Here is a 24,783-nt window from a genome sequence, read left to right as displayed (position 1 = left end):
TGAGATTCCCTCCTTGGCTTAAAGAGTATACGAACTAAAAAGAAAGAAAATGTGGTCAGACATTACATTCCCGTTTCATGCTGACATAATGCCAACAATCATAGACTAGACACAGAAACTTAAATCCTTAATTTGAAAATTTCAATAGGAACTTCTTACTCAAGTACACCTAACTATAGGAAAAACACCTGACTAGGAAAAATTTGCTAATTCTCCTTCGGATCCAGAGTCCAAGAATGGCCAGAACAAAATGGAGAACAAAGCCTGCAGAGCTTGCACACTGGGTGTCCATCTCTCAGGGCTAATAAGAGGCAGACCACAGCCACACAGCCATGATACACAGAAATGGGGGTGGAGGGAACAACAACACACAACAACCTAAATAACCCTATCAGAAAAAGAGCTAAATCTAAAGACTAAATGTGCATCTTAAAAAGCAAACCTCTGGGAACATATTTCAAAATGATATAATAGGATCTTCATGCCTGAAGTCACCCTCCTGCTGTTTCTACTCTGCCTTAATTACAGTAAAATAAAAGGCACTCTGAACACTCCACTTTCTGTATTGATAATCCAAGTCACACGGGCAGCAATAAGGCTGGCAGCACATAGAAAAGCTCCATGAAGAAGCCCACTTTTGAGGAAGGATGTGCAAAATGAAGAACATAGAAGCCATGTTGTAACAACAGCAGAAATCCAAAGGCAATGGAGACAATTCCCATCTACTCCCAAGGTACATGTGAATCTCTGAAAGAAGCAGTGGAGGGAACCAGAGACAGAGGAATTCCTCAAACTGGGAAAAAGACTTCAGATGCCCCATAAGTATTACCTCGCAATTACTAGAAACCTTGTCCTTCCTCAAATAAGGACAGAGATTTCATCTATCCAGGGAAGACATACCGTTTAGTTCTTAGGCTAAGGGACCATTATTAATAGGGAAATCATAATATTCAACTTCCCACTTCCCCATACTTCTGTAGTGGTTGCTATGCTTTGGGTGATGCTATGCTATGCTATGCATATGCTATGCTATGCTTTTTTACCTCCTGTAAAAAGACTGAATCCACATCCCATGAACTACACAGTCCCAAATGAAAGTACAAGATTGCCAGAATAGCTGCAACACTTCTTATGACTTCCATAAACCTACTCAAGCGAGTTTAAAAGAGGTGTCATCTTACTTGTTACTTCATCTTTCACCAAATCTTTTGATGACAATTAGAACAACAGAACTCAGGTTTAAGCTGAATTAAAAGTCCAGACAGAATTTTGTATTGACTTTTCCAAAACCCTGAGCATGCACATCTCACTAAACTGGCATAAATACATTCCAAGCAGGACTTCACAAAGCAATTACTGATGTTTATTTTTATTGTGCAGAACAGATATAAATTGTGAAAAGAATTTGTGAAAAGAAATTCAAATATTACCAATATTTGAAATTGATACTGATTCTGTTCTTTTCTCTTCTTAGCCTTTTGGGGAAAGGCAGCTATACATATTCAGCCTTCAGTGGCACTGCACTTAAGCAAATTAAGAACTATACCTCAGACTTTGAGAATGCACATCTGATTAATAAATTCCACACATTTTCAATTATTTAATACTTGGTAAAGATATCCCTACCATTTTCTAAAGCTCAGACTCTTTTATAGAGGTCTCAGGTTGGGTATCCAGAGGTACTAATCACATTTGAAGCTTTAGGCCATGGTTAAGTAATAACACATTTCAGTGTTAAGACCCTGATGACATGAATGATAGAAATTAAGATCTCAAGCACTTCAGGATGCCTAAGGCCTCAGCTGGAAATGATGGATGCACACACTTAATATGAATGCACTCTAAGTATATCTACAGACATGATTACTGAGCTCTATGCAAAATCAGGGCTTAAGAAAACAGTGTGTAGTTTCCTACTGAAGAAAGCTACATTCATTATAGTGAACAAGATCTTTACAAATGAAAGCCTGCATTCTGGCAATCTGCATATGTTGATGAGAAAAATAGGGTGGAAGTTTTAGTGTTAGGAGATAGCTAATAAATGAAGAGATCACATTGAACCACAAAGCAAATGCACATAATTCTCAGGCCTGGAGAATTTTTTAAGTTAAGTCTCCTTTCTCAAAAAAACCTCCCAAAACAACAAAAAAAACAAACCAAAAAAACCCACATAACAACAACAACAAAAACCAGATATCAACCAAAACCAATATAATAGTGAGCATGATACAACTCTTTGGTAACATCAAGACTACATTGGAACTCTCAAGTGTACCTTATGAAAGACTTAGAAACAAATGTAAACTCTATTTACAGTATCAACAAATGCAAAAATACAGTAAAAAGCTTTAACAAGTCCCTTCTATTTTTCTGAACAGTCTGCTTGTGGTCTATCATCCCATCAATCTTTTCAGACTTCGGTAATGAAAATGATGAACCCATAAAATTTTTCATAATCCTAGGCACTAAATTCTGTTAATGGCTCAGATAAATTTGCAATTGTTAAGTATTGTAATTCTTCCTTTTTGTCATAGCCATCTAAAACCTGCTTGTATGAATTGCCTCAAATCACATGCAAGGGATAAAATATAATTTTTGTAAATTTAAATAATCTGTAGTTTACCATTCCCAACTCATCTCAACTACAGACCAACATTCCTAAAACCTAAAACATTAATACACAACCATAAAGCAAAAGTAACTTGCTATAAAAAGCTAATGAAACAAGTCTTTTCAGTTCTGATTCACAGTTAAAATAATTTGTTCTAGTAGGTGTGGAAGAAACTGACTCATTCCCACACATTAATTGTTTGCAAAAATAGGTTACTTCAATTTAATTTGATAAAAAAGTTCATTGCACGGGATCAGTTGACTTAATAGACTTTCACACCATTTCCACTGATAACGCATAATTCTGCCAACTATGGAAGTTTTAAGGATGTAAATTAAGTAATTTTTTTTGCAAAATATTGTATCTTAATATTATCTGTGAAAAATCAGTATGAAAATAATTTAGATTTGCAAGTGAAACAAGATAGAAAAAAGTTAGATTTATGGATGCTTATGAAATCTTACTTCTGCATTCTATACCTTATCATGTACCATCAGTGAGAAACTGCTAGCTGCACACATATTTTCCTGTATGAAGACAAACTTATCAGTGACTTATTTACCCCCTTCTGAGTTTTCACAGATAAATAAAATTTAAATGCAAAATACAGATCACAGCCTTTAATATACTATATAATTCCTCAAGCCCTAACTAAAGATTGGTGTTATTTATTAGCACCTTTATCCACAGGAGGAAAGTGATACCAACTTCCTTCTATGGGACAAAAGACATCCTTCACCCAGGACATCTGTCATTTTAACATCACACGCCAATGGGCCTCTCATCCTCCAGACCATGTTGCTTTGCCACTACTAAAACATAACTGCAGCATTCAGTGCCAATGTTTCACAGCATGAAGTTTTACAGAAAAAGTCATTAAAAGATAGTGCCTCATTCTAAAACTAACAGATTAAAACAGATGTCCTGTGAAGAGTCCATCATCATACAGCAGCAGGGTTTTAACCACATGCCCTCACGGTCACTAGCCCAGATTACAACACTGTCAAAGCTAACACAGCATTTTGGGCTACTTCAACATGAATTAATCCCAGCATACATTTTTGAAAAGAACAAAACCAGTTTAATGAAAGCAGAGAATGCAGGAAACTGGGATTCAGCAGCCATGGTCGCACTATTTTGCTAGATGACCATCAAAGACCTCGTTCCTGAAGGTGATCCAAGCTATGGTGCCCCATCTCTGACCACAGGAAAGCCTTTGGGAGCAGGAAGGAGTTCTAGCTGCATCCACACTGCACAAAAAAACCTGATGGTCACCACCACCACTCACCTTTCCAGAACATCTGCAAGGCACCTGTAGCTGTACCCTGACCCAGTGGGCCATCAGTCCACAGCCTCCTGCCACTAGCTCTAATAAGGGATCATAACAGGCTTTGGTGGATAGAGGATAATGTAAAAGAAACTTAGCCAAAATCTGAAATTTGGTTTTCTTGTTCATCAGCTGTCTTCATTATCCAACCACTGTCACTTTCACACACATGCCCAACAGGCTTATCACTCACTGCACAGCTTCTGCCTGCACAGAGAAGGACATTATACGAGCTGGCAGAGCCTGAGGTCCCTTCCTGGCTTTTCATGTGTATTTCTGCAAGCAGGGGAGGGGGGAGGAGTGCCAAAGGGAAGGAAGAGAGGAATTTAAGCCCTCAGGTCAAGAGATATGACCTGTTATCGAGTGACAGTTATTTCCTGGCGTAACCTCAAAAGACCAACAGATCCTCACAAGCAACCCTCAATGTCCATCAGCTATGAGGTCATCTCAAAAATACTTAAGGATAGTTCCTGCCTCCTATACAAGTATCACACTCACCACACATTGTGCCCCTGCCCTTACCTGGTACTCTTTCTAGTACAGCAGTACCTGTGGCAGAGGACTAGGTCAACCCTGCAGCTAATTTAGAAGATGCTCTAATGAAGGCTGGAAAGGCCCCTTCTCAGGCTCACATCTACACTTCTGAACACAACTGCTCTCAGGCCAAGAGAAGAGGCTGTTCTGACAGAAAGGCCACCTTGCAAGGTTATCCCTTCCCAAAGTAGGTATTTCTTTATTTGAAAGGTTAAGGTGCCTCTTCAGCAGAACTGAAAGGAGTTTGAGAGAGTAGCCTGGGAGTCAACTTGCAAAGCTCACAGAGCCCCTCCAAACAGCAAGATCCAAACTTGAAGCACCAGTCCCGACAGTGACCTAAAGCTGTGAATCACTGCAGCAGCACAGCAGCCCTTCCCGGTGAATGTTCTGTGCATGGCTTTTTCCATCTACGGTCCAGACTCAAGTGTAACAGATACATACCCAAAAAGTGGCAGTTCTGGGCTAGGCTAGAGGTTGCTTCAAGCACTCTGTGTGTACACTTTTTGTCTCCTCTAGTCCAGACTGGGAATATATTGATATTACTACAACGGCATCCACTCTATTACGCTAGACTGTCTTCAAGAGCTCAGCAGCAGGTGCCAAGCTGGCCTACTTGTGCTTATGATCTGCATCTTCTTCATTTACCCCACAGCTTCAGCATCGTTGGAGTTCCTCTCAGGAAAATAGAAAAACAAACACAAACACCTCCACCCCACCATCCAAAAGCAGAACACCACTCTAGCTGGTTAGCAGACCTTGCACAAACTGAGAACACAGACAGTAAGTCAGCATTCAAACAGACAGCTCATAACAAATCAGGAGAAACAGTCCACAGGAGTATCTCGGCACCTGCTTCAAACAAAAAAACCCAAACATGGATTAGTCTGAACTACTCTGACATGGGTTTTGAGGCATTCTCTTATAGAGAGAACCAGCCAGTACATAGTGAGAGTGAAACAACACTGAATGAAGTGTACAGGGACACGTGCCACCTTGCCCTCTGTAGCAGGCCAGCAGTACAAAACAGGGTCAGAGGAAACAAAGGCTGGAGCATGAGAGGCTGTGCAGCACCAAGATCATTTTGAATACAAATAAGGCCCACTCCTGTGAGACTCTCCTCTGAACATGTTTGCCTCCTGGCTGCAAACTGTGACAAGTAGCTGTCCAAAAATGGAGCAGCCGGTTGTGCCAGTCCCTGCTGACTGGAAGGAAGGGGCAGTGAGCTCCAGCCACAGCCAACTAAGATAACTCCTGAAAAACAAGGTGATGTCAAACCAGCACAGAAGTGATGCCAGCCAGCAAGGTGCCCTGCAAGCAGCCACTCTAGCACAGGATTATGCAAGACTCAGATGCCTCAGTATGACAGAACAAGAGGCTCCATAGGGAGGAACACGCTGTACCTGAAAACTAAAGGACAGGTGGTGCACAGACACCTGAGCTGCAACTGTGCTGCTCCAGCACTCCTGTACTTCTCTCCTTGTCAGGTTAAACAAGACACAGCATACATTTTTTGCAGGGAGAGTCTCTTGGGAGGTCCCTCTGCAGTGCATGGACAATACCACACCGCAGCACCCACAGTCCATCAGGTAAGTCCAAAGGCCATGCAGCCTCCTCTGTGCCTGCTGACAGCTTTAGGTAGTCTCCCTTTCAGAGAGAAATCAGCAAAACCAACTAGAATAAACAGGACTCCTCACTGTTTCTCACTCTAGGAGCAGCAGATGCAGCAACAGTTTAAAAGATACTAAGATTTGGGAACTTCTTTCTGAACATGTAGAGGTGGGTCTATTATCTAACAGACTTGGATTCAATTCCTGCTAAGAATACTGACGATTATTTCAATATCTATTATATAAACAATATAACAGTGATAACCAACTGGGTGAGAGCTTATTCAACAGAATTATAAATGAAAATAACTAGAAGAAAAGGACTTTGGACTCCTCATTTGCAGTTCAGCTAGCTCTTCTCCAAAGACACTTGGCATAAAGTTATGTGTATTATACATCCAGTATAGGGAAAAAACAGTCTGTTTGAAAGCTCCATTCACCATGGGAAAGCTATAATTGCCAAGGTTAAAATGGCAGATTCTTACAAGATTTGTAAAGCAATGGAAGCCACAAGCTGCCTCAAGGCAAAGGACCACACCCTGCGCTCTTCTATGGTTAGCAAATAGGAAGAAGATTTTGAAGAAATAAGCCTGTGGCAGGACTGCCAGGAAGCAGCAGAGGAATTAATAGGACAGAAGCAATGGGATCCACCATTTGGAGTTTATCAGCCTCCCCAGGTAAGGTGCAAGGCTTCCAAAGATGATGAATAGAGGAGGTGGCCTAAGTCTCACAAGATGAACGTGGGACTCAGTTTTCTGGACGTCCCATTTCTCCATCATTCACCAGCTACAGAATATGAGTAGCACCATGCTCTGTCAGAAAGCAGAGCTATCCATATCCAGCAACTACACCACACAACTCAGAATCTCCTCTGCACCCCACAGCCAGAAAAAAAACCCTGCCTCAACTACCACGCCTGAACTCTATTTTCTCCTGGCAATTAAGAAGGCAAGCAAGTCCATTAGCAACACTGAATCATTTCAAGGCAATTTTACATGTGTGATATCTCACACCCAGTTTTAAAATCAAAATTGTAAAGAAATGCTTGCTATATAGCTCAGCGTAATTCAAAGTTAATACCTATGCAGCTTATTTCCATTGTCAGTGGTAAGTCTCCATTTTGTCAAAAGGAAACTCCTGTATCCAGTTGATAAAGAAACACTGATCTTCAAAGTATATTCCAAATATTTAACTACACTCTGATGCTTCTACAGACACATCACAGCACAGAAAACTTGTGCACATTAATCCAGAATATCTTCTAACAGCGAATCAGGCTGTAATTAAGACACATCATGACATAAGGAAGATTAGCATGTTTGGCATGATATTTTCCTTATTAGCTGGAGGCAGAAACAAGTTCCTTGTCAGTGGAAACACACTGTGAGGGCATTAGGACACAGATAAAAGGTGTCTCGTTGCTGGCACTTATTTGTTTTAAACAGCTTGAAGGAAAGGAAGGAACACACAGTATCAACTGTAATTGGTTTTAAAGGTATCCTTTGCTGATGGAACACAAATATACAGCAGTCCAGATTTAGGCCCACCCCCTTACCATCAAGAGCCTGGATTATAAACTTTTATCCCTACTCTGCAGCACCAGATGGTAGCTCACATACATTTCAATTATTTATTGAATAGGCACTTTGTTATACCAGGGTAATCCCACACTGCAGTAAAAACTACACACTGTTTTTATTGCGAGCTATACTTTTCATCAAGTCAGTAACCTTTTCACATTCAGTGAACACAATAAATAGAATTAAAAGAAGCGATTTTATAAACAATTGGATAATCGGCCTCTCCATCACACAGAAAATGACAACGCAGGGATCAATCAGTAAGACACAACCACCAGCAGTGCTATAGAAAAAGCATATCATTCTCTGGCCTGCCCCAGATCCTACCAAGTTCAGTTTTCTAAGTGTGTTGTAGTCTGATCTATCCCACTTAACAGTTTGCTGGTGCTCACTCGTTCAAGCCATCAGCTTGAAAACAAAAAACCCTGAATGCTCTTTGCAGAAGACATACAAAGCTCCCATGACAAAACAAATAATCAATGTTCCCTAGGCTGCAGCCTCGCGGGGCAGATGTGATAAAGTGGTTAATTATTCAGTTGGCAATCGCATTACTGACGTCAATAGAAGAGTCCAGGAAGTGAATCCTCTTAGTTTGTTAGTGTATGACAAAGAGTGGTGGTCCCCACAGAAATTAAGGAGAACCAGCTGTCCCCCTTCATGTTAGTACTCTGGTCTCTAGTGCTAAAGACACACATTTGCATCTACTGAAGTAAATCTGCCCCTCCCTCTCCCTTAGGAAATCCTTTGTTTTGTTGGTTGGGGTTTTTTTTGTTGGTTTTTTGAGTTTTTTTAAGAGTGCTCTTTTAAAGCCTAATTAACTGTACAGGCGTAGAACAGCTGATAAACGGGACAATGTACTCGTGAGCAGTGATCTCTCCTCCCTCCCCTCCAATTCTTATTCCATGGAGAAGTTAAGTCACCTTCGTCATGCATTATTATTCATAACTTACTCAGCTGAATAAACCAGTCAGCCACCATGGCCGTTTTAACATAAATTCATTTAGACATGCAGCAGGGAAGGATCTCTGCTCTCCACATACCTCTAGTCAATAGCCTTAACTAAGTAACATTGGATAGAAAACTTTTATCCTAAGTGCTATCAAAAGTATCCACGTTTTCTTTTGTCAGCACGCTCCCGACTATTGGAGGTCTCTAGTTATCAGGCTACTTAACAGTAGGGAACCATTAAACAAAGCTCTTAGAAAGGCTGCCTAGAAGTACTCTGTCCTTGGGGGGCATGCCCAAATTAAAAAAGACTGCACGATGAACGGGGAACTGTTGTTTCTTCGAGACACACACAGACACACGCCCTCTCTAAAGCAACGAGCCGGCACCACAGCAGCATTTCAAAGCCTTATCCTGGTGCTCTCCCCTCCTCCCCTCCCCCAGGTAGGAAACCCTCCGAGGAGCGCTGGATTAGCCTGACATTTCAGGCTAAGCCGAGCAGGGTTTCAGGCCAAGGACACTCCGGTGCTGTTCCTGCTGCCGGCTGCCAAGCGGTCCGCCTGGGACCGAGGGAGGAGACCTGGAGGGTCAAGGCCCGGCTGGCGGCGGGGGTGTTCCCCAGGGAGGCGCCGCATCCAGGGGCGGCGTCTCCGGCCGCTGCCGGGAGCGGCGGTGGGAGCGCACTGCGGGGCCGGGCCGCCCCCGGCCGGCCCGCCGCCCCTCGCCGGGCACCGCGCAGCCCCCGCCACCCGCCCCGCGGCCCCCGCCCCGGCTCACCCCACTCGAGGAAGTCGGACACGTATCGGTCGCGGCGGAGCGGCGAGTCGCGGCTGCACTCGGCGTAGACGCCGACCAGGAGGTCGAGCAGGGTCTCCACGCTCAGCACGCTGTCGTGCCGCTGCGGCCCGTCCAGCACCAGCTGCTCCAGCCGCTTCAGCCGCACCTTGGCCGACATGGTGCCGCTCGGGCGCCGGGCGCGGGGCACGGACGGGACGGGGCGAAGCGAAGGCCCCGGAGCTCAGCCGCGTTCAGCCGCCCCGCGCCGCCTCCCGCGGCCGAGCGGCTCCTTCCACGGGCTCCGCCTCGGGCACGGACGGTCCATGGGCCGGACCCGGCCACCCCCCGCCCCGCTCCGCTCCGGCCTCGCCCCGGCGGCGGGGAAGGGCCGATCCCGCTCCCGATCCCGCTCCTCCTCCCGGGCCCGGCGCGTCCCTCGGAGCGGCTCCGGCCACGCCCACCGCGCGGCGCCCGCGCGCTCCGACGTGGGCAGGGCCGCGCGAAGCCGCGCAGGAAGCTTGGGCCGGGCGGCGAGCCGTAGCGGCAGATTCGCCGCGGTGGGTGCGAGGGGCGGCGCGGGCTGCGCGTCCGGGTCCGCACTTTCGTGCATTTGGGTGTGTGTGTATGTTTGTGGGGGTGTGTGTGTAAAATCCTCAGTCAGGAGGTTCTTCGGTGCAAGATCTGTGTGTGCTTTCAAGCATGATAAAGGAGCACTAGTGAGTGGAACGGGCAGCAGCCAGCATCCCTCACTCAAGGACATGCTGGCACTAACGAGCTTTGAGCACACACAGCATCACGATGTTGGTGTCTGTCTACGTGCACAGAATCACAGCTCACAGAATCACACGGAAGGGGTCAGGGACCACAGCAGGGCATCTTGCCCATCCTCCCTGCTCGAGCATGGTCACCCCAGAGCACATGGCACAGGATTGCACCCAGAGGGCTCTTGGCTGTCTCCAGCGAGGAACACTCCACACCTTCTCTGGGATTCCTGTTCCAGTGCACGGTCACTGCACTGTAAAGAAATTCTTCCTCATGCTCCGGGGGAGCTTTTTGGGCATACTTTTCTGCCCATTGCCTTTTGTTCTATTGCTCAGCATCACCGAGAAGATCCCGGCTGCATTCTCTTTGCACCCTCCATTCAGATATTTGTAGACATTGATGGGGTCTCCTCTCAGTTGTCTTTTCTAGAGGCTGAACAGGCCCAGCTCCCTAAGCTTCTCCTCCAAAGATGCTCCAGTCCCCCAGGCATCCTTGCTGTCCTTCACTGGACCTGCTCCAGGAGCTCCATGTCTCTCTACACATTGCTAACTTGGGCAAAATGCTCAAGATCTATGTATTCTAGTTCTGAACTATCTTAAGTATAATACTAAAGATCACACCTACAAGTCAAAGAGACCCCTGACTAGTGAAGACACATTCTCTCAGCATGTATAGAACTTAGCTGGGGTTATGTAAATTGTATGGAAATGACTGACCTATCCTAAATGAGGGGCTGAGCTTAGGAAGGTGCTAACTCTGAATTCCTGTTTGTGAATAATGGCACAGAAACTCCAGTGGCTCGTGCTTGATTTTTGGAATACCACTGAGCACCTAGGCTTGCACAACTCTGAAATAAATAATCAATGTCTCTCTCAAGTGTGTAATTCTTGGCTTGTTACACACCAGGTAATGAATCCCATTTCATGGACAACATGTGTGTCCAGCGTGTGTGTGTGTGTGTGTGTGTGTGTGTGTGTGCCCTGGCTTCTGCCATCCCTACAGGGCTCCAGGGCAAAGTCCCCTCCCCACTGGTCAGGCAGGTGTGCTGGGGACTGGGCAGCCTGCCTGAGCCACCCAGCTCTTGTCTGAGCCATCCAGCCACACACCTGGCCATGCCAGGCCATGGCTTCCTGTGAAGGATGGGGGTGACCCCAGGGCCACCATCCCCAGGTCTTCACTGGGCGCTGTGGCCACTGGGGAGACTTCTCCAGCCATGCCTGGAGTGGAGCTTTCTCTTTCCCAGCCCTGGCCATGATTCCCTGCTCTGTGAGGTGCCTCAGTGGCAGCAGGCACGGGGCTGGCAGGGCAGGCATGGTTTTGCAGCAGGATGTGATATCTGGAAGCTGTGTCTTTTTATGCCTTTCAGAACCTCCCTGGTGACAGGATTTTATTTCTCAGCAGCAGCAGCTACCCCAGGCAAAGAGAGCCCAGTGTGTTCACAGCTGCTGTCCTTTATCCCTTGAAGGAGAAGGGAGCTGGAGTGTAAGACACTCAAAACTTTCTGCAGCACTGCTTTTTTTCCCATCACAACATACTCTGAGAACTGTTCTCTCTGGAGGCTGCAGCACCTCAAGGCAAGATGCTGAGTAGCTTGGGATGGGAGTTTACTTCTGAAGGAATGCAACCAGTCAGGTCCTGATGCAAAGCTGAACTGGCAAGGATGCTGTTTCCTTGCTTGTCTCCCCCGGCAGGTAGCTGGAGTGCTGTGCGCTCAAAACCATCGCACCGGAAAAGAGGCAGCCGAATGCTGGTTCTGTCTGGGCTGGAAACACCCTGCCTGGACTGGGGTTTGCTCATGGTCAGACGTGACATGTCAGTCGCTGCTGAAAGACCTGAACATTCCCATCTGTCACCTCCAGGACCAATGGCAAGGCTGCGCACAGGGAGCTGCCCTTTCCCAAGGGTCGGGAGCACAACCAGGCAGAGCGATGGGGTGTTGTGGAGCAGAAAGCATTGCTTCCCATGTGTGATCCAGCAGATCATTACAGAAATACTTGTTTCTAGAGTCCCTTGGCCCTCAGGCGTGTTTGATCTCTCTTTGACACCATTTATCTGTTATATTTGAAAGCTACTCAGTTCATAATAATGCCGTCCTGTGCATTTGGACCTAGTACCTGGATCAAGAAGATATAGGCGTGTTGGGACATATTAATTCTAAAAAATGCAAGTTGATAGAAGATCCTGTGAATCATACAGAGAACCTGTAATTTTAAAACAAAGAAAACCCACAGTAGACTAAAATAGTTTTGTTTTTCCTGAATAACTTCTATCTCTGTGTACTTCTTTCTGCAAACATCCACTTGAAAAAAAAAAATTCACAGCAGATCTCGAAGTTTTCATTGTTCTCTCGCCGTGTTCCTCCTTGGTTACAGTTGTTTCATCTGACCTCATGGTGTGTCATATCACAGATACATTCATCTAGAGGATCCTTGGTATTTTAACAATCACAATTGTTCTTCTGGTGCTGTTGCTTTATTTAACGGAAAGCCTAACATTTTCAGCTTATTACCACTTTGGAGAGTCATTTTCGGGCAGTTGATCAGAGTAATGGCCGGGGAGAACAGAGTTTTAAAGAACTTGTTACAATATCTCTTTCTCCTTATCTGTTCCTGCAGGTGGTGATTATCATCACCTCCTTCAGCAAGGAAGAGATAAAGGAGACTCGGTGAAGAAATAGCCATCTCTGCCTACCAACCGCTCGGTTGTTTCCAGTCCCCTCAGTCTGTTTCACATTAGCAGAACTCAGAGGTTTCAGGAGCTATTCCTGACTTACACCAGTAGCAGGGAAGAGCCGAGTCCAGTGCTGGGAAAACGACAGATGGGTGACAGATGATATTGAATCCGGCTTTAACAGCTATGGAAGGTTTAGCACATCAGACTAGCACGTGCAGGATTATTTATGAGTGATACTGTAGGTATTCCAGAATTAGTTGAAATTTCATTTAAAAAGCCCTTGCCGAGAGTTGAAAGCCTTGTGCACTGTAAATAATTCTGGGTTTTCACAGCAAGGGTTTCAGCTGCAAAAAACCCGACTGAGTTAAAAGGTGACATTTGGTATTCCTGCTAGGAATTGTATTTAGGCTTGAAAATGTAGCGGAAGGTATTCCGTTTCTGTTACTCATCTGTGCCAATTCCATAGGCTAAAAATAAATGTGATCTGGCTAAAATGAATTAAATGATCCATCTTACCAGTTCCTTTTTCCTATGGCACACTTAAGTGGAAAAATACAGCCTATTTTTCTGGAATGGATCTGATTTTAAATTTTTTAAGGGTGGGTTTGGGGTTTTTTGTTGGTTTTTTTTTGGGGGGTGTTTGTGGGGTTTTTTGACTGTTTTGGTTTGGTTTTGTTTGGGTTTTTTTTCTTTTTGGCAAGTGAACAGGTTCTCATTTATCATGCTTATCTGAAGTCATTATAGATCTGCAGAACTGAAGGCACAAAGTCCATGTGGCTACTGTAAAGTTTTTATGGATCCAATCACCTCAATTAACTTAGATATCATTTTTTTTTTTTTTGGCTTTGGCTGTACTCCGAGTAACTTAGTAACTTGTAGAGGAAGAAATTCTGTTACAGAATTTTGATGGCAACAGGAAATAGCTGTGTCACTGCTTTATGACTTCAGGAAAATCCGCCCACAGATCATTTTGGAATTGAGGAAAATGAAGAAATATAAAGAGTATGGACAGAAATTGCAAGCATAGCTCATTAATAAGGAAAACAGCATGCTAAAAATAAAAAGTGAAGTTGCAAATATCCCCTTTGTTACATTCAGACAGATAATTCTAGAAAAAGAGAAAAAAAGCATAAAGTTGCAATATTTTATTTGGTTTTTGCTTAAATTATTTTTATAGCAATAAGCAAAGGTGAGAGTCTAAAGAGCTAGAAAACCTAGCTAGAAGACCTAAATATATTCTATTCATTAAGGAAATTAGATGAAATTTTTAACTGAGAGAGAAAATTACTAATGTGCAGCAAGGGAGGAGTTTTCTAAGGATCCAGAATGCAAAATATAATTAAATTGAAATCAGAGAAAGCCCATAGTAATGAGTTCCAAAGGTAGCATTTAAAAAAGAGTTAAACATGCCTAAAAGCAACACAACTGCTTTGTATCTTGTTGTTATCATGGCCTTTCCTTCCTGGAATTATTTTTTAGGAAACTGTCACCTTTCCAGCTCTGTTTGTATTTGGCAATATTCTAAAAAATCCCTTCTTGCCAAACACAGTGTAAATATACAGCTGTCATCTATACTGGGAGCCAAAACTAATCTTTCAGTGGGTGCTGTCTTTGATGACATTGCACCATGTAAGCCTGAACTTTGAGCTAATGTAGTGAATATTAAAAACAACAACACCGAAGTCACCACTGGTTTGTTAGCCATGGTGGGCAGTACATAGGAAATTTATCAAAGAAGACAAGGTCTCTGCTCTTTTGTTGGTGAATCCTAGAAACCAACTGTGCTTCAGCTTCCAGAGAGCTCTGTCTGCTTCAGCTCACTGGTAATGCACTGTCTGAGCAAGGGAGTTTCACTAATGCTCTAGCCTTTGCACATGATGATGAGTGAAGTGGGAGGAAAGAACGAGCAGTTGTTCACAGGAAAGTGCTGGGAAAGGCTGAGAGTCTGGTCATTTCCAATTTTTACTAAAATGCTTTCTCATAACAATAATTTAAAAAAAAAAAAGAGCAACAAAACTGTTTGGCAAGTTAGCTCCTGTTAAGTGTGTTCTGCCATTAGGTGCATTTGTTGGCAGTGCTTCTGTTTTCCTCTTGTAAGCATCTGGATTTTAGTGATGGTGTAATCCAACATTTTGAGCTGAAGGTGAAGCAAACAAACTAGGATATGAAAAGATTTTGTACTTGCTGAATTCTTTCTTCAAGAGAATGAAAAATAAAAAGCAAAAATTTATTAAGTATATTAGTAGAGACTTTTAGGGATACTATCACTTCTGACTGGTTTGCTTTGCAGGTTTTAGGGAGCAGAGTGCCTTAATTAGCAAAGGAACCCTGCTAATCCCTCACTTCTTCCAGTCTAGCTGCAGTAGGTTCCCAAACACATAATTTCATCCCTCAGTATTTTTTTCATGCTCATATAGTTGTCTTACTCAATAATTCATGCCCATATAAGTTCACCTGAAAGAAGGGATCTTGCCTCCCTGCTGCTGTTTCAGGAAGCTGTCAGTCTTATTGATCTCTGTGTTTCCTGATTACAGGCAGTTTAATATGAGGAGCCTGAAATGGATCCCATCAAATTAAAAGGTTTCCCATTCCATTCATGCTTTGAGTGCAGCATTAACTGAAGTGGGCAGCTGCTTTCATCAAAATCATTATGAGATCACTTATTCTTTTCGTTATTGTTTTTTTCTTCCCCCCCCATTATTTGTCTGAAAATGACTGAAGTGTGGGGAACTAGGGGTTTAGATGAGGTCATTACTGTGGACATCTGGAACAGAATGTCATCAGCACATTGAGGCAAGACAACAGCTCATTTTTATTTCAGTTCTGATTTCAAGTCCACAGTATCCTAAGGAAAACATTGGCTCAATGATCCAAACTATTTAGGCACATGGCAGGGTTGAAAGAGTGACAAAACAAAACAAAACAAAACATAAACCCCTCCTTAGGCTCATACTTCTCCATGGATCTTCCAAGAAGTTGGAAGCAGTGGTTAGAGAGGTGACGTTAAAAACCCCAAATACTTGTCAACAATTATGATGTCTTGCAAGTCACAGTACCACATCTTGCTCTCTGTACAACTACCATTTTGTCATTTAATAGTGTTGTGTTACTGCAACTCCACATCTGCCAGACTCGGTCAGATCAATCTTTGTACAAAGTGTGAAAAGCATCGTGTTGCTGGAGGCGATTTTTTGCGCCTGGATTGATGCTAGACTGAGATTATCTGATTTTGTTTTGTGGGCTTTTTTATTTTTTGCTAGATACTCTGGCACTGTGGTTCAGCCAAGCTGACAGTCATACTGTTTGTTGCAGAGAATGAGAGGAGTCTTAGGTGATGTGTGCAATAAATAGATAGGAAATGTGTTCCTTTTTCTTAGCTAATCTGTAGGGTTAGTTCTCCTGGGTTGCTGAGAGTAGCAGTGTTATTCATACTGCATTTTAAATTAATACTGCATTTTATTAATTTTTTTATGTCTTGAGAGGAATGACAGGAGATGAAAAATAAAACTTCTTCAGTCTTCTCTCTTGAACCTTTAAAAATCTGTCACTGACTTTAATAGTAGTGTTCCCATGGAGATAAGCACAACTAAGTCTCTCTAAAAGGAATAGAATTAATCTGCTTTGAATGAAATATTTTTGCATTTTAAGTAATGTTACTTTAATACACATTTCATTCTTCTCTGACAAAGTGCTCTTTGATTTTTCAGAAAATGTGTAATCAAAATAAAGAGCAAGTTCCATTGTACTCTCTTCCCTGGTTCTCTCTCCACAATGGACAATCCATAGATAATAATTTTGTGGTAATGAGAAGCTGAAATCAGAAAATATTCCAGTATCTTTCTAAGATACAGGCAGAGCATAAATAGCATTCAGGAAAAATGCAGTTGTACACTGCCCTAAAAGCAGCAGGAGACACTGTACAGAAAAATGCTTTTACTTCTGCAGTAATAACAACCTGGCAAGCCATTTCCAGCTGATGGTTCTTTATTATAAATTTCTGAGCACTGTTCAGAAAGGCAGAGGTGGGACCAAATGGCTCCAATTCACAGCATCCTGGGACAGTGAAAAAATAACTGTATCAGCATCAGCATCAAATATCCTGAAAGACTGTTCCTGATAATTCTCACTTTTCTATTCTATAAAACCTCTTCTAAAAACAAAGTGATTTTTCTGACAATGTGCAAAAAAGACATTTTGCTCCTATTCATTTACACTGAATAAAGATTTCAGCCAAGCTTCAGGCTGATCTTGACTGCATCATTGCACATCTAGAGGCACTCAGTCTGGGTTTACAGACTTACCCTGCCACAGCACAGAGCTGTGCCAAAGCCCTCCGTCTCGTCTCACACGTTAGCAATGACAAAGATTTGTAACAACATTGACAGCACTTCGGAAAAGATGTGAACTTCACAACACTGCAGGCATGGGTGAATGCCACCCCTGCCTGAGTCCCCTGCTCCCAGACACCGCCAGTCCATCACCCACCAGAGATATTTGATTCCCCCACTTCCCACCTCTCTGCTGAGGGCAGGCTCCCTGTCATCTCCCATGTCAATCCCTTTGTCTTTGGGAAGAGCAATGAGTTATTCATCCTCCACTGGCACTCATCTGGGCTGGACTTTGCAGGGGTCTGTGGAGGTCATACTGTCTGCAGGAATCAAGAAGGGCAGGCAAAAAGCCAGGGAGGATCCTGAAGAGCTGCACCCGCTACTTTGGGGATGGGGGCTGTATGGTGGCTGGCAATGCCCCTGGTGTGGCATTCACCTGGGTTTGGCAGGAGCAGCAGCAATTTGCTCTCCGGCTACAATGAAGAAAGAAAGGACAACTGCTGGCCCCACACAGGTCTCCAGCCAGCTCTATAGTTGCCAGCCCTCAACCGCTGCAATATGAATTCATCTGCAGCCCCAGCTCTTTTATCTTGTTCTATTTTTAGCTTTCTCCATATAGTGTTGAAATGTTCCACCCATTTTAGAGCAACCTGAAGTTCTGAAAATTCAATCTCTGATGAGCTGCCTCAGTTGGGATTTCAACTTCCCAGGCAAGACCTGGCATCATGTTGCCAGCGTGGGTGTGATTCCTACTAACATGGGGGTAGAGGCTGAATCTGCTAGTGTGTGTGACAGTGCCAAAAATCCATTTTATGGCATCACACATGTGTTATCAAAGCCCTGTTTTCAGAGGTAAGAGACCAGGCAGCGATTACCACATGGTGCTAAGAGTCCATAGTCCCATGTGAGGAGGTTTTCCAACCAGCAAGCACCATGGGAGGAACAGCAAGGAAGGATTCCCCAAGAAGCCTCGAGTTTGAGAGCTGCTTCCCTGCCGAGAGATGTAAGAGATGAATGGTGTATGAGGAGGCAGCTGCTGTGGTTATCACTTTTTCTGAGTCTTAGCTCTGATGGGGAAATGGGGATTTTTCTGAGTACAAAACTGAAGACTCTGCAGTGGCCATTGCCACAGGCTGAAGGGCTCAGGCTGGGCAATGCAGAAGAGCATGAAGGTGTGATGTCTTTTTCTGAGAGGATCTTCTTGAATATTGTGTGCCATTCTGGTCCCCACAATTTAAGAAGTGGGTGAGGTCCTTGAATGCATCCAGAGGAGGGCAACAAAGCTGGTGAAAGGGCTGGAAGGAATGTCCTGTGAGGGGAGGCTAAGACCTGTCTAGTTTGCAGAAAAGGAGAGTGAGGGGTGATCTCATTGCTTTCCACAGCTTCCTGAGAAGGGGAGGTGGAGATGCTGGTCTCTTCTGTTTGAGATCCAGTGACATAACACATGGTTCAAAGCTATATCAGGGAGGTTTAGACTGGATGTTAGGAAGCATTTCTTTACTGAGAGGGTGGTCAAACACTGGAAAAGGCTTGGACTGCATGATCACTATAGGTCCATTCCTAATAGACTGAAATATTCTAATTCTATTCTATTCTATTCTATTCTATTCTATTCTATTCTATTCTATTTTATTCTATTCTATTCTATTCTATTCTAAATGGACACTGCTTTTGTTCTTGATATTAAACAGGAGGTGGGAGGTGATAGGACCTCAGCTACAGTAAATTGCCATGACTTCACTGGAGTCAATAGCAAATTGCAGAGACTCACTCTGTCAATAACTAAACTCCCCAGGGCTGATAGAATCGGTCATAACTTCATTGAAATCCACTGATGTCCATCTGACCCCAAGGTTTTGTTATTGATTATGTTAGGAGTAGGACAAGACCTAAATTTAATTTTGTGGTGGTCCAGGAACAGGATACATTATTTCAAAGCATTCATTGTTACTGCAGTTAATTGGGGCCTGTCCTAGACAAGGCTGTCCCTTTCAATCATTAAAATGCTGCTTGCCAATCTATGATTTGCCCTGCAGATGTGAAAATCTGCACTGACATATGTAAAGCAGAAGGGCTTTGACTATTTCAGGTTTCGTTTAGGTGTGTAGTCTATGGTTGCCTCAGGTAACTCTGAGGTACTACTTAATCATGATAACATGATTAAGATGCAAATTCACATGCCTAATTTAAATACATTTGTTCTCTGAACCATCCACCTGGGTGTAGTTTCTAAGAGTAAATGCAAAGTACTCACAGCAGGCTTCAGCTCAAGCAGAATCTCAGGGACAGCTTCCAAATGCAATCACTCATTGTCGTAGTAGAAAGTTGAAGTCACCTTTTTTAAAAGTCCAGGTGTTACACATGATCTTCACTGTTTCTATTACAGAATCACAGAGTGGTTGGGGTTGCAAGGGATCTCTGGAAGTCATCTGGTTCCACTCAACCCTCCACTCAAGCAGAGCTACCTAGAGCAGGTTGCCCAGGGCTGGGGGTCTATCTATAGGGGTGAGAGAATATTTCCAGGGCTGGAGACTCTGCAATCTCCCTGGGCAATCTGTGCCAGTTCTTGGTCACCCTCAGGGAGAAAAAGTGTTCCTTGATGTTCAAATGGAAAGTCTCAGGTTTCCCACTGTCTGCTGACTCTTGTCCTGTCACTGGGCACCACTGGAAACAGTCTGGCTCCATTCTCTTTACACTCACCTCAGATATTTATTTTATTACACCTTGGTAAGATCCCCTTGAGCATTCTTTTCCAGGCTCAACAGGCTCTCAGCCTTCCCCCATAAGACAGATGGTCTAGTCTCTTCATCCTCTTCATGTTCCCTCACTGGACTCTCTCCACTATGTCCATGTCTGCCTTGTACTGAGGAGCCCAGAGCTGGACACAATGCTCCAGGTCAGACCTCACCAGGTTGGGCTGAGAGGAGGGGATGACCTCCCTCTCCCTGCTGGCAACATTCCTCCCAACACAGCCCAGGATACCTTTGGCCTTCTGTGCCACATGGAGGCATTGCTGATTCATGTAACTGCCAGGTTTTTTTCTGGGGGAAATGGGTTTGGGCAGGAGTGAGGTGATATCACCCCTGGGGCCAAGCCTCACAGTTAGGGAACCTGAAGGGACACTGCTCAGCAGGGCTGACAGGGTGTCTCCTCTGAACATGCCAAAGAGTGCACTAAGCTAACCAATGAATTTACCTTTTCAAGCCCTCACTAGTCATGTTCACCCATCTATCCTGCCCCAAAACCATCTGGTGTGTTGCTACTGTGAAAGCCTCCTCGAGGAGCAGCCACAACTGCATAAGGTGACATGCAGCTCCTGTTGTGGAGTCCTGCTGGACCCCTAGCAAAGCAAGAGGATGGCATCAGCTGGAGGCACACACAGGAGTTTGGGGCAGCAACCCAAGGTCTGAGCCACACTGAGCCCTGGGTGGAGAGCTGTTCCAGGATTTTGTCCCTGGTGGCATGTAGGCAGGCTCATGTATCTAAGGGGCCTGACTAGTGAGACACAGCCTGGCCAGAGTGGCCATTTCCCTTCTAGCTGTGAGTAGCTGTTCCCTCTGGGTGGGACAGGCCATGACACTGGTGGTGAACTTAGCAGTGTTAGGTTTACAGTTGGACTTGAACTGAAAGATCTTTTCCAGCCTAAATCCTGCTATGATTTTAATGCAGCTGGCATGTAGTTGTCAGTCTGTAGCTCAGGTTAGACCCAGATGTACTGCAAGTTTATAGCTTGTCCTGCTCTGCCTGCACCTCCTCCTGCCTGCTGCATTTCCCCTTGAGAATGACTCCTGAGGCTCCAGTGAAGGTTTGCTTCATTTTCACTACCCTGAGGCAGGGCTGTGGGCCTCATTCAGCACAAAGTATGAGCTCTAATGGTGTTTTAATGGCCCTTGCTAGCTAGTGTATGACCCTGCGGAAGGGCTTTAGTATTCCCATGGGCACACAGCTAATCCTTCAGTAGATTTTGTTTGCAGGCTCCTTTCCTCATCATGCTGAATGAGAGTGGCCAGGTGAAGAAGCCTGGTTCTTCAGAGTGCAGGCTGGGCATATGCTGAACATTTCTCCTATAAAAGCTCTGATTTGTATGAAACTCAAATACACCTTGGGAAATCACCCAACACAAAAACAATGTGTTTGAGTGGATCTTGGAATGTGGAACCTTTTCCTCCTATGCACAAAACACAACATTGCAACCAAAGAAGTATCATGAACGTGAAAAAGTTGAAAGAGCTGGAATTCTCTCATTTAAAAATGTGCAAAGCCACTGTTTTGTAGCAGAATCAAGCCAGCTAGATATGCAGTGTGAGCATGTATTATGATGAGCCTGGGTTATTAGCAGTCACCAGTTTGGAAGCCCTCAGTGAATAAATTTGCTGTTTCAGGATAAAAAAGGGAGCATGGTATCTGCTTTGTCAGTAGTCAGTGCAGAAGTGACTGATGAAAAAGCAGGAACAATTAATGAAGAACTGTACACTTACATGCTGATTTTCTCAAGTTTGTTATAAGAAATGGGCAAGAGAAGTAATTGCTAAAATAAAGGAAGAAACCAATCACATGTTAAAAGTGTCCTTGGGCTGTGAATAGTTACAAGGGAATGAGATCTGCTAAGTGTGCCACACCTAGAGATATGATGCAGAACTCCAGAGATCAGTCACTGTTTGTCATGTCAATCCATTTGTCAGTAGTGACCTAGGATGGAGAGAGTTCATGAGCTCCAGAACCTTTTTTCAAGGATCTGTACTCTATGCATTCTTCTACTCATTCTCTGTGTCATTTCCATAGCAGCATCCCCAGAACTGTTCTGTGTCCAACACTCAGTTTTCTACCTGCCTTTCCCACCAATGCTTCCCGTGGCTCTGTCCTCCAGCCCTGTAGTATGCCAAAGTGTTTACCACTTCCTTCTCATTAATGTCAGTATTTCCAGTTCCCTTTCTGCCTCCCACCTACCTCCTGTGGGCTCTCAACCTAGGGCCACAATGATCCTGGCTGTGCTGGTTGCCAGACCTGATATGTAAGGCCTGGAGGCAGACTTGCCTTTCTCTCTGGGAGGGTAAAAGTGCAGCTTCTCTCTCTCCTCTATTAAATCACCCATTTACAGAGAACTTGCAGGATGATATCTTTGTCATTTCTATGTTTTTGCCAAATTTGGTAGAAATCAGGTCCCATAGGTACTGGTGCAGGGATAGCACCAGGCATATAACCAGGAGACAGTTGCTAAGGAAATCAGAAACCCGGAGCACCAGGCTCCTGAGGAGTTCTGACTGTGACTTGTAAGAATGCTGATAGCATAAATACCTGCATGATGAAGAAGTAGATGCAGAACAGCCATAGAAATACCCCAGAGGCTTTGAGAAACCCAAATCCAGAAAGGGACATCACAGAAATGCTAAGAATTTGAGGGTTTGATAGAGTACTGTATGAGAGTTGTGAAAGATCTTGGTATCTACAAGATATGCCCAACTTGGGGAAGATGACACAAAAGCAGCTGAGGATTAATGTGCTGTGTGACTGATAGTTTGCATTTGAAATCCAACTCAGCCTCTTGCAGAGCCACATGATATTGCTGAAAGTGGGTACAAAAAGCTGACAGGATGAAGCAAAAGATATTTCTTTTGTGGCTTTCCGGACATGATGGGGCAGAGTAGGAGTCCTAACAGCATGTGAGCATTTTACAAAAGTGGCAGTGAGGGGAAGATAGCAAGTGGGAGTGAGTCCGATAAAGAAGAAAAATGGAAGCTTTTAGTTCTAAAGAATTCAGCTGCAGGAAGGCAGAGGAACACTTTAATGAGGTTCTTAACAGAGAAGTGGGCAAAGGTGAAGAGTAAGTGGCCATTTTCCAGATAGCTGAGCTGTTTGCTGCAAGATTTAAAAAAAAAAAAAAAAAGAACAGATGCAAAAGACACTTGGAAGGCTCAGGCCCAACAAGGGAGCAGGGCGCAGAGTGTTCCTGCAGAATTACTAAAAAATGGGTGGTAGAGATAACATGAAAGCCTTTACAAGCTTTTTTTACTGGCTTGGGGGATTGAAACAATAATGGAAGGGTTGACTGTGACCTGAATTGCATGCCCAGTTTGGAGAAGGGAGGAAAACAAGAGTGTGGGAACATCAGAAGCTGCTCTTTAAGGCTTGTGAAATGTAACTGTGATGCTCAGGAAAGTCAGACCCCTCATGCCAGGGTGCTAGCCAGGCTTTTCCAAACACAGAACTCAAAATAGTCCAAGTCAGTTTTGCTACTGACATCCCTGAAGGCCTTTCAGTCAGTGCTCTGATCTGAATGAGCAGCTCTCTGGATTCAGGCTGGACAGACACAGGGACACACAAGGTAGGTATTCTCTCCCTGACTGCTGAGGCTGTGCTTTTATTGTGTCTTCTTGTGTCTGTTTCTGGATGGCCTGTGAGTTTCTTCTTTGTCTCTCAACCCTTGTCACTCAGCCTCAAACACTACCCAGACAAAACCACACTACCCAGAACAGCTGAATTCCTGAGCAGCCTCCCCTATATAAAGCATATGTTTACTGCATCTGAAAGATTCCTTAAATGGGAAAGCAGAATAGAAACCTACCATAGCTTAATCAGATTTAACCCAGTCCTAAACCAGCATTTGTGGAACTACTGCATTTGTTTTGTGCTGTAGTCTCAGCAAAATGCACCTACCACAGGCCATATGGCACAGATTCTGCATTCTGTACCCCCAGCAACAGCATTATTTCTCCCAGTTTTATTGCAGTGACACACAATGCTGATGAGCTCAAAACTTTTCTGAATAGGACTCAGAAATTCTTGGCAGTGTATTGCATGACAGTGCTATTTGCAGCTTGGCACTTCTCCCTGATTTATTGTTTCACATTAGTCATCAACTTTAAAACCCATCTCTCCTTTATTGGCTTTGGGTCAGACACTGATGCCCTGATTCACTTTGAGAAGCACCCAACTCTGCAAATATTCCCACTGACGTTCAAGGATCTCCCGTTCAGTTTGCGAAGCAGGTGGTTATGAAACTATCATTTGCTTTCCCATGAAATATAACCATGTAAAAAAATTCCAGTACGTAATTTTCACAGTCACCTTTCAGAGCAGAGCTGTATTGCACACATACCAGCTCCCTTCCTGCTTATTAAATCTCACTGTTGTCTTAACCTGCAAATTTTGGTAACTAATATTTCATATCCCAACCTAGTCATTTAAAAATACAAGACATTACAGATAATTAAAGTCTTAAAATCAAATGCTTGCTGGTGCTCACATCCTAGCCTCCCATCATAAGCTGTTTTTAAGCCAGTTGTCTATCTAACTCAATGCTTTACTGCATTATCATACCACAGCCAGTAGTCAATTAATCTTTAACTTTTCCCTTTATGAAGTGCTTTTAAAAATCTTGGCACAAAATGTCTTCTCTATTTTTTCTTACTATCATCCCACTAACAGCTCTGAAACATTGCAGTGAATTAGTTATGCAAGACTTCTTATCATTTCACATCATCTGTCTCATCATTGCAAATAAGGCACTGAAGCACTGATTTACCAAGACCTGTCTCAAATAGATTACTGCATCCTTCAGAAATAACAGTGTTTTCTTCCTAATACATGTTTATGTTGGGTTTCCCTCACCCCTGCTCTATTTGACTGCATTTTCTTTTGG

The 24,783-nt window shown here is 43.9% G+C and overlaps 1 protein-coding gene across 13 annotated transcripts in view; it reads right to left on the bottom strand.

The window, feature by feature from the left end:
• Positions 1-9,829, bottom strand: part of CDC42BPB (CDC42 binding protein kinase beta) — a 92,885-nt gene extending 83,056 nt beyond the window's left edge. For 9 of the 13 annotated variants that reach the window (XM_085061304.1, XM_085061305.1, XM_085061303.1 and 6 more), the window contains exon 1: positions 9,382-9,826. In XM_085061304.1, coding sequence (XP_084917430.1) covers positions 9,382-9,559 — 178 coding nt within the window. In that variant the 5' untranslated portion in view covers positions 9,560-9,826. Of the gene's footprint in view, positions 1-9,381 lie in introns of all 13 variants that reach the window. The other 4 variants (XM_085061301.1, XM_085061302.1, XM_085061312.1 and 1 more) reach the window with 2 other exon arrangements.
• Positions 9,830-24,783: the final 14,954 nt, after the last annotated feature.

Source organism: Lichenostomus cassidix, chromosome 5 (genome assembly GCF_008360975.1).
Source record: "Lichenostomus cassidix isolate B80296 chromosome 5, HeHo_3.0, whole genome shotgun sequence".
Lineage (NCBI taxonomy): Eukaryota > Metazoa > Chordata > Aves > Passeriformes > Meliphagidae > Lichenostomus > Lichenostomus cassidix.
This window is presented reverse-complemented; position numbering and strand designations above follow the sequence as displayed.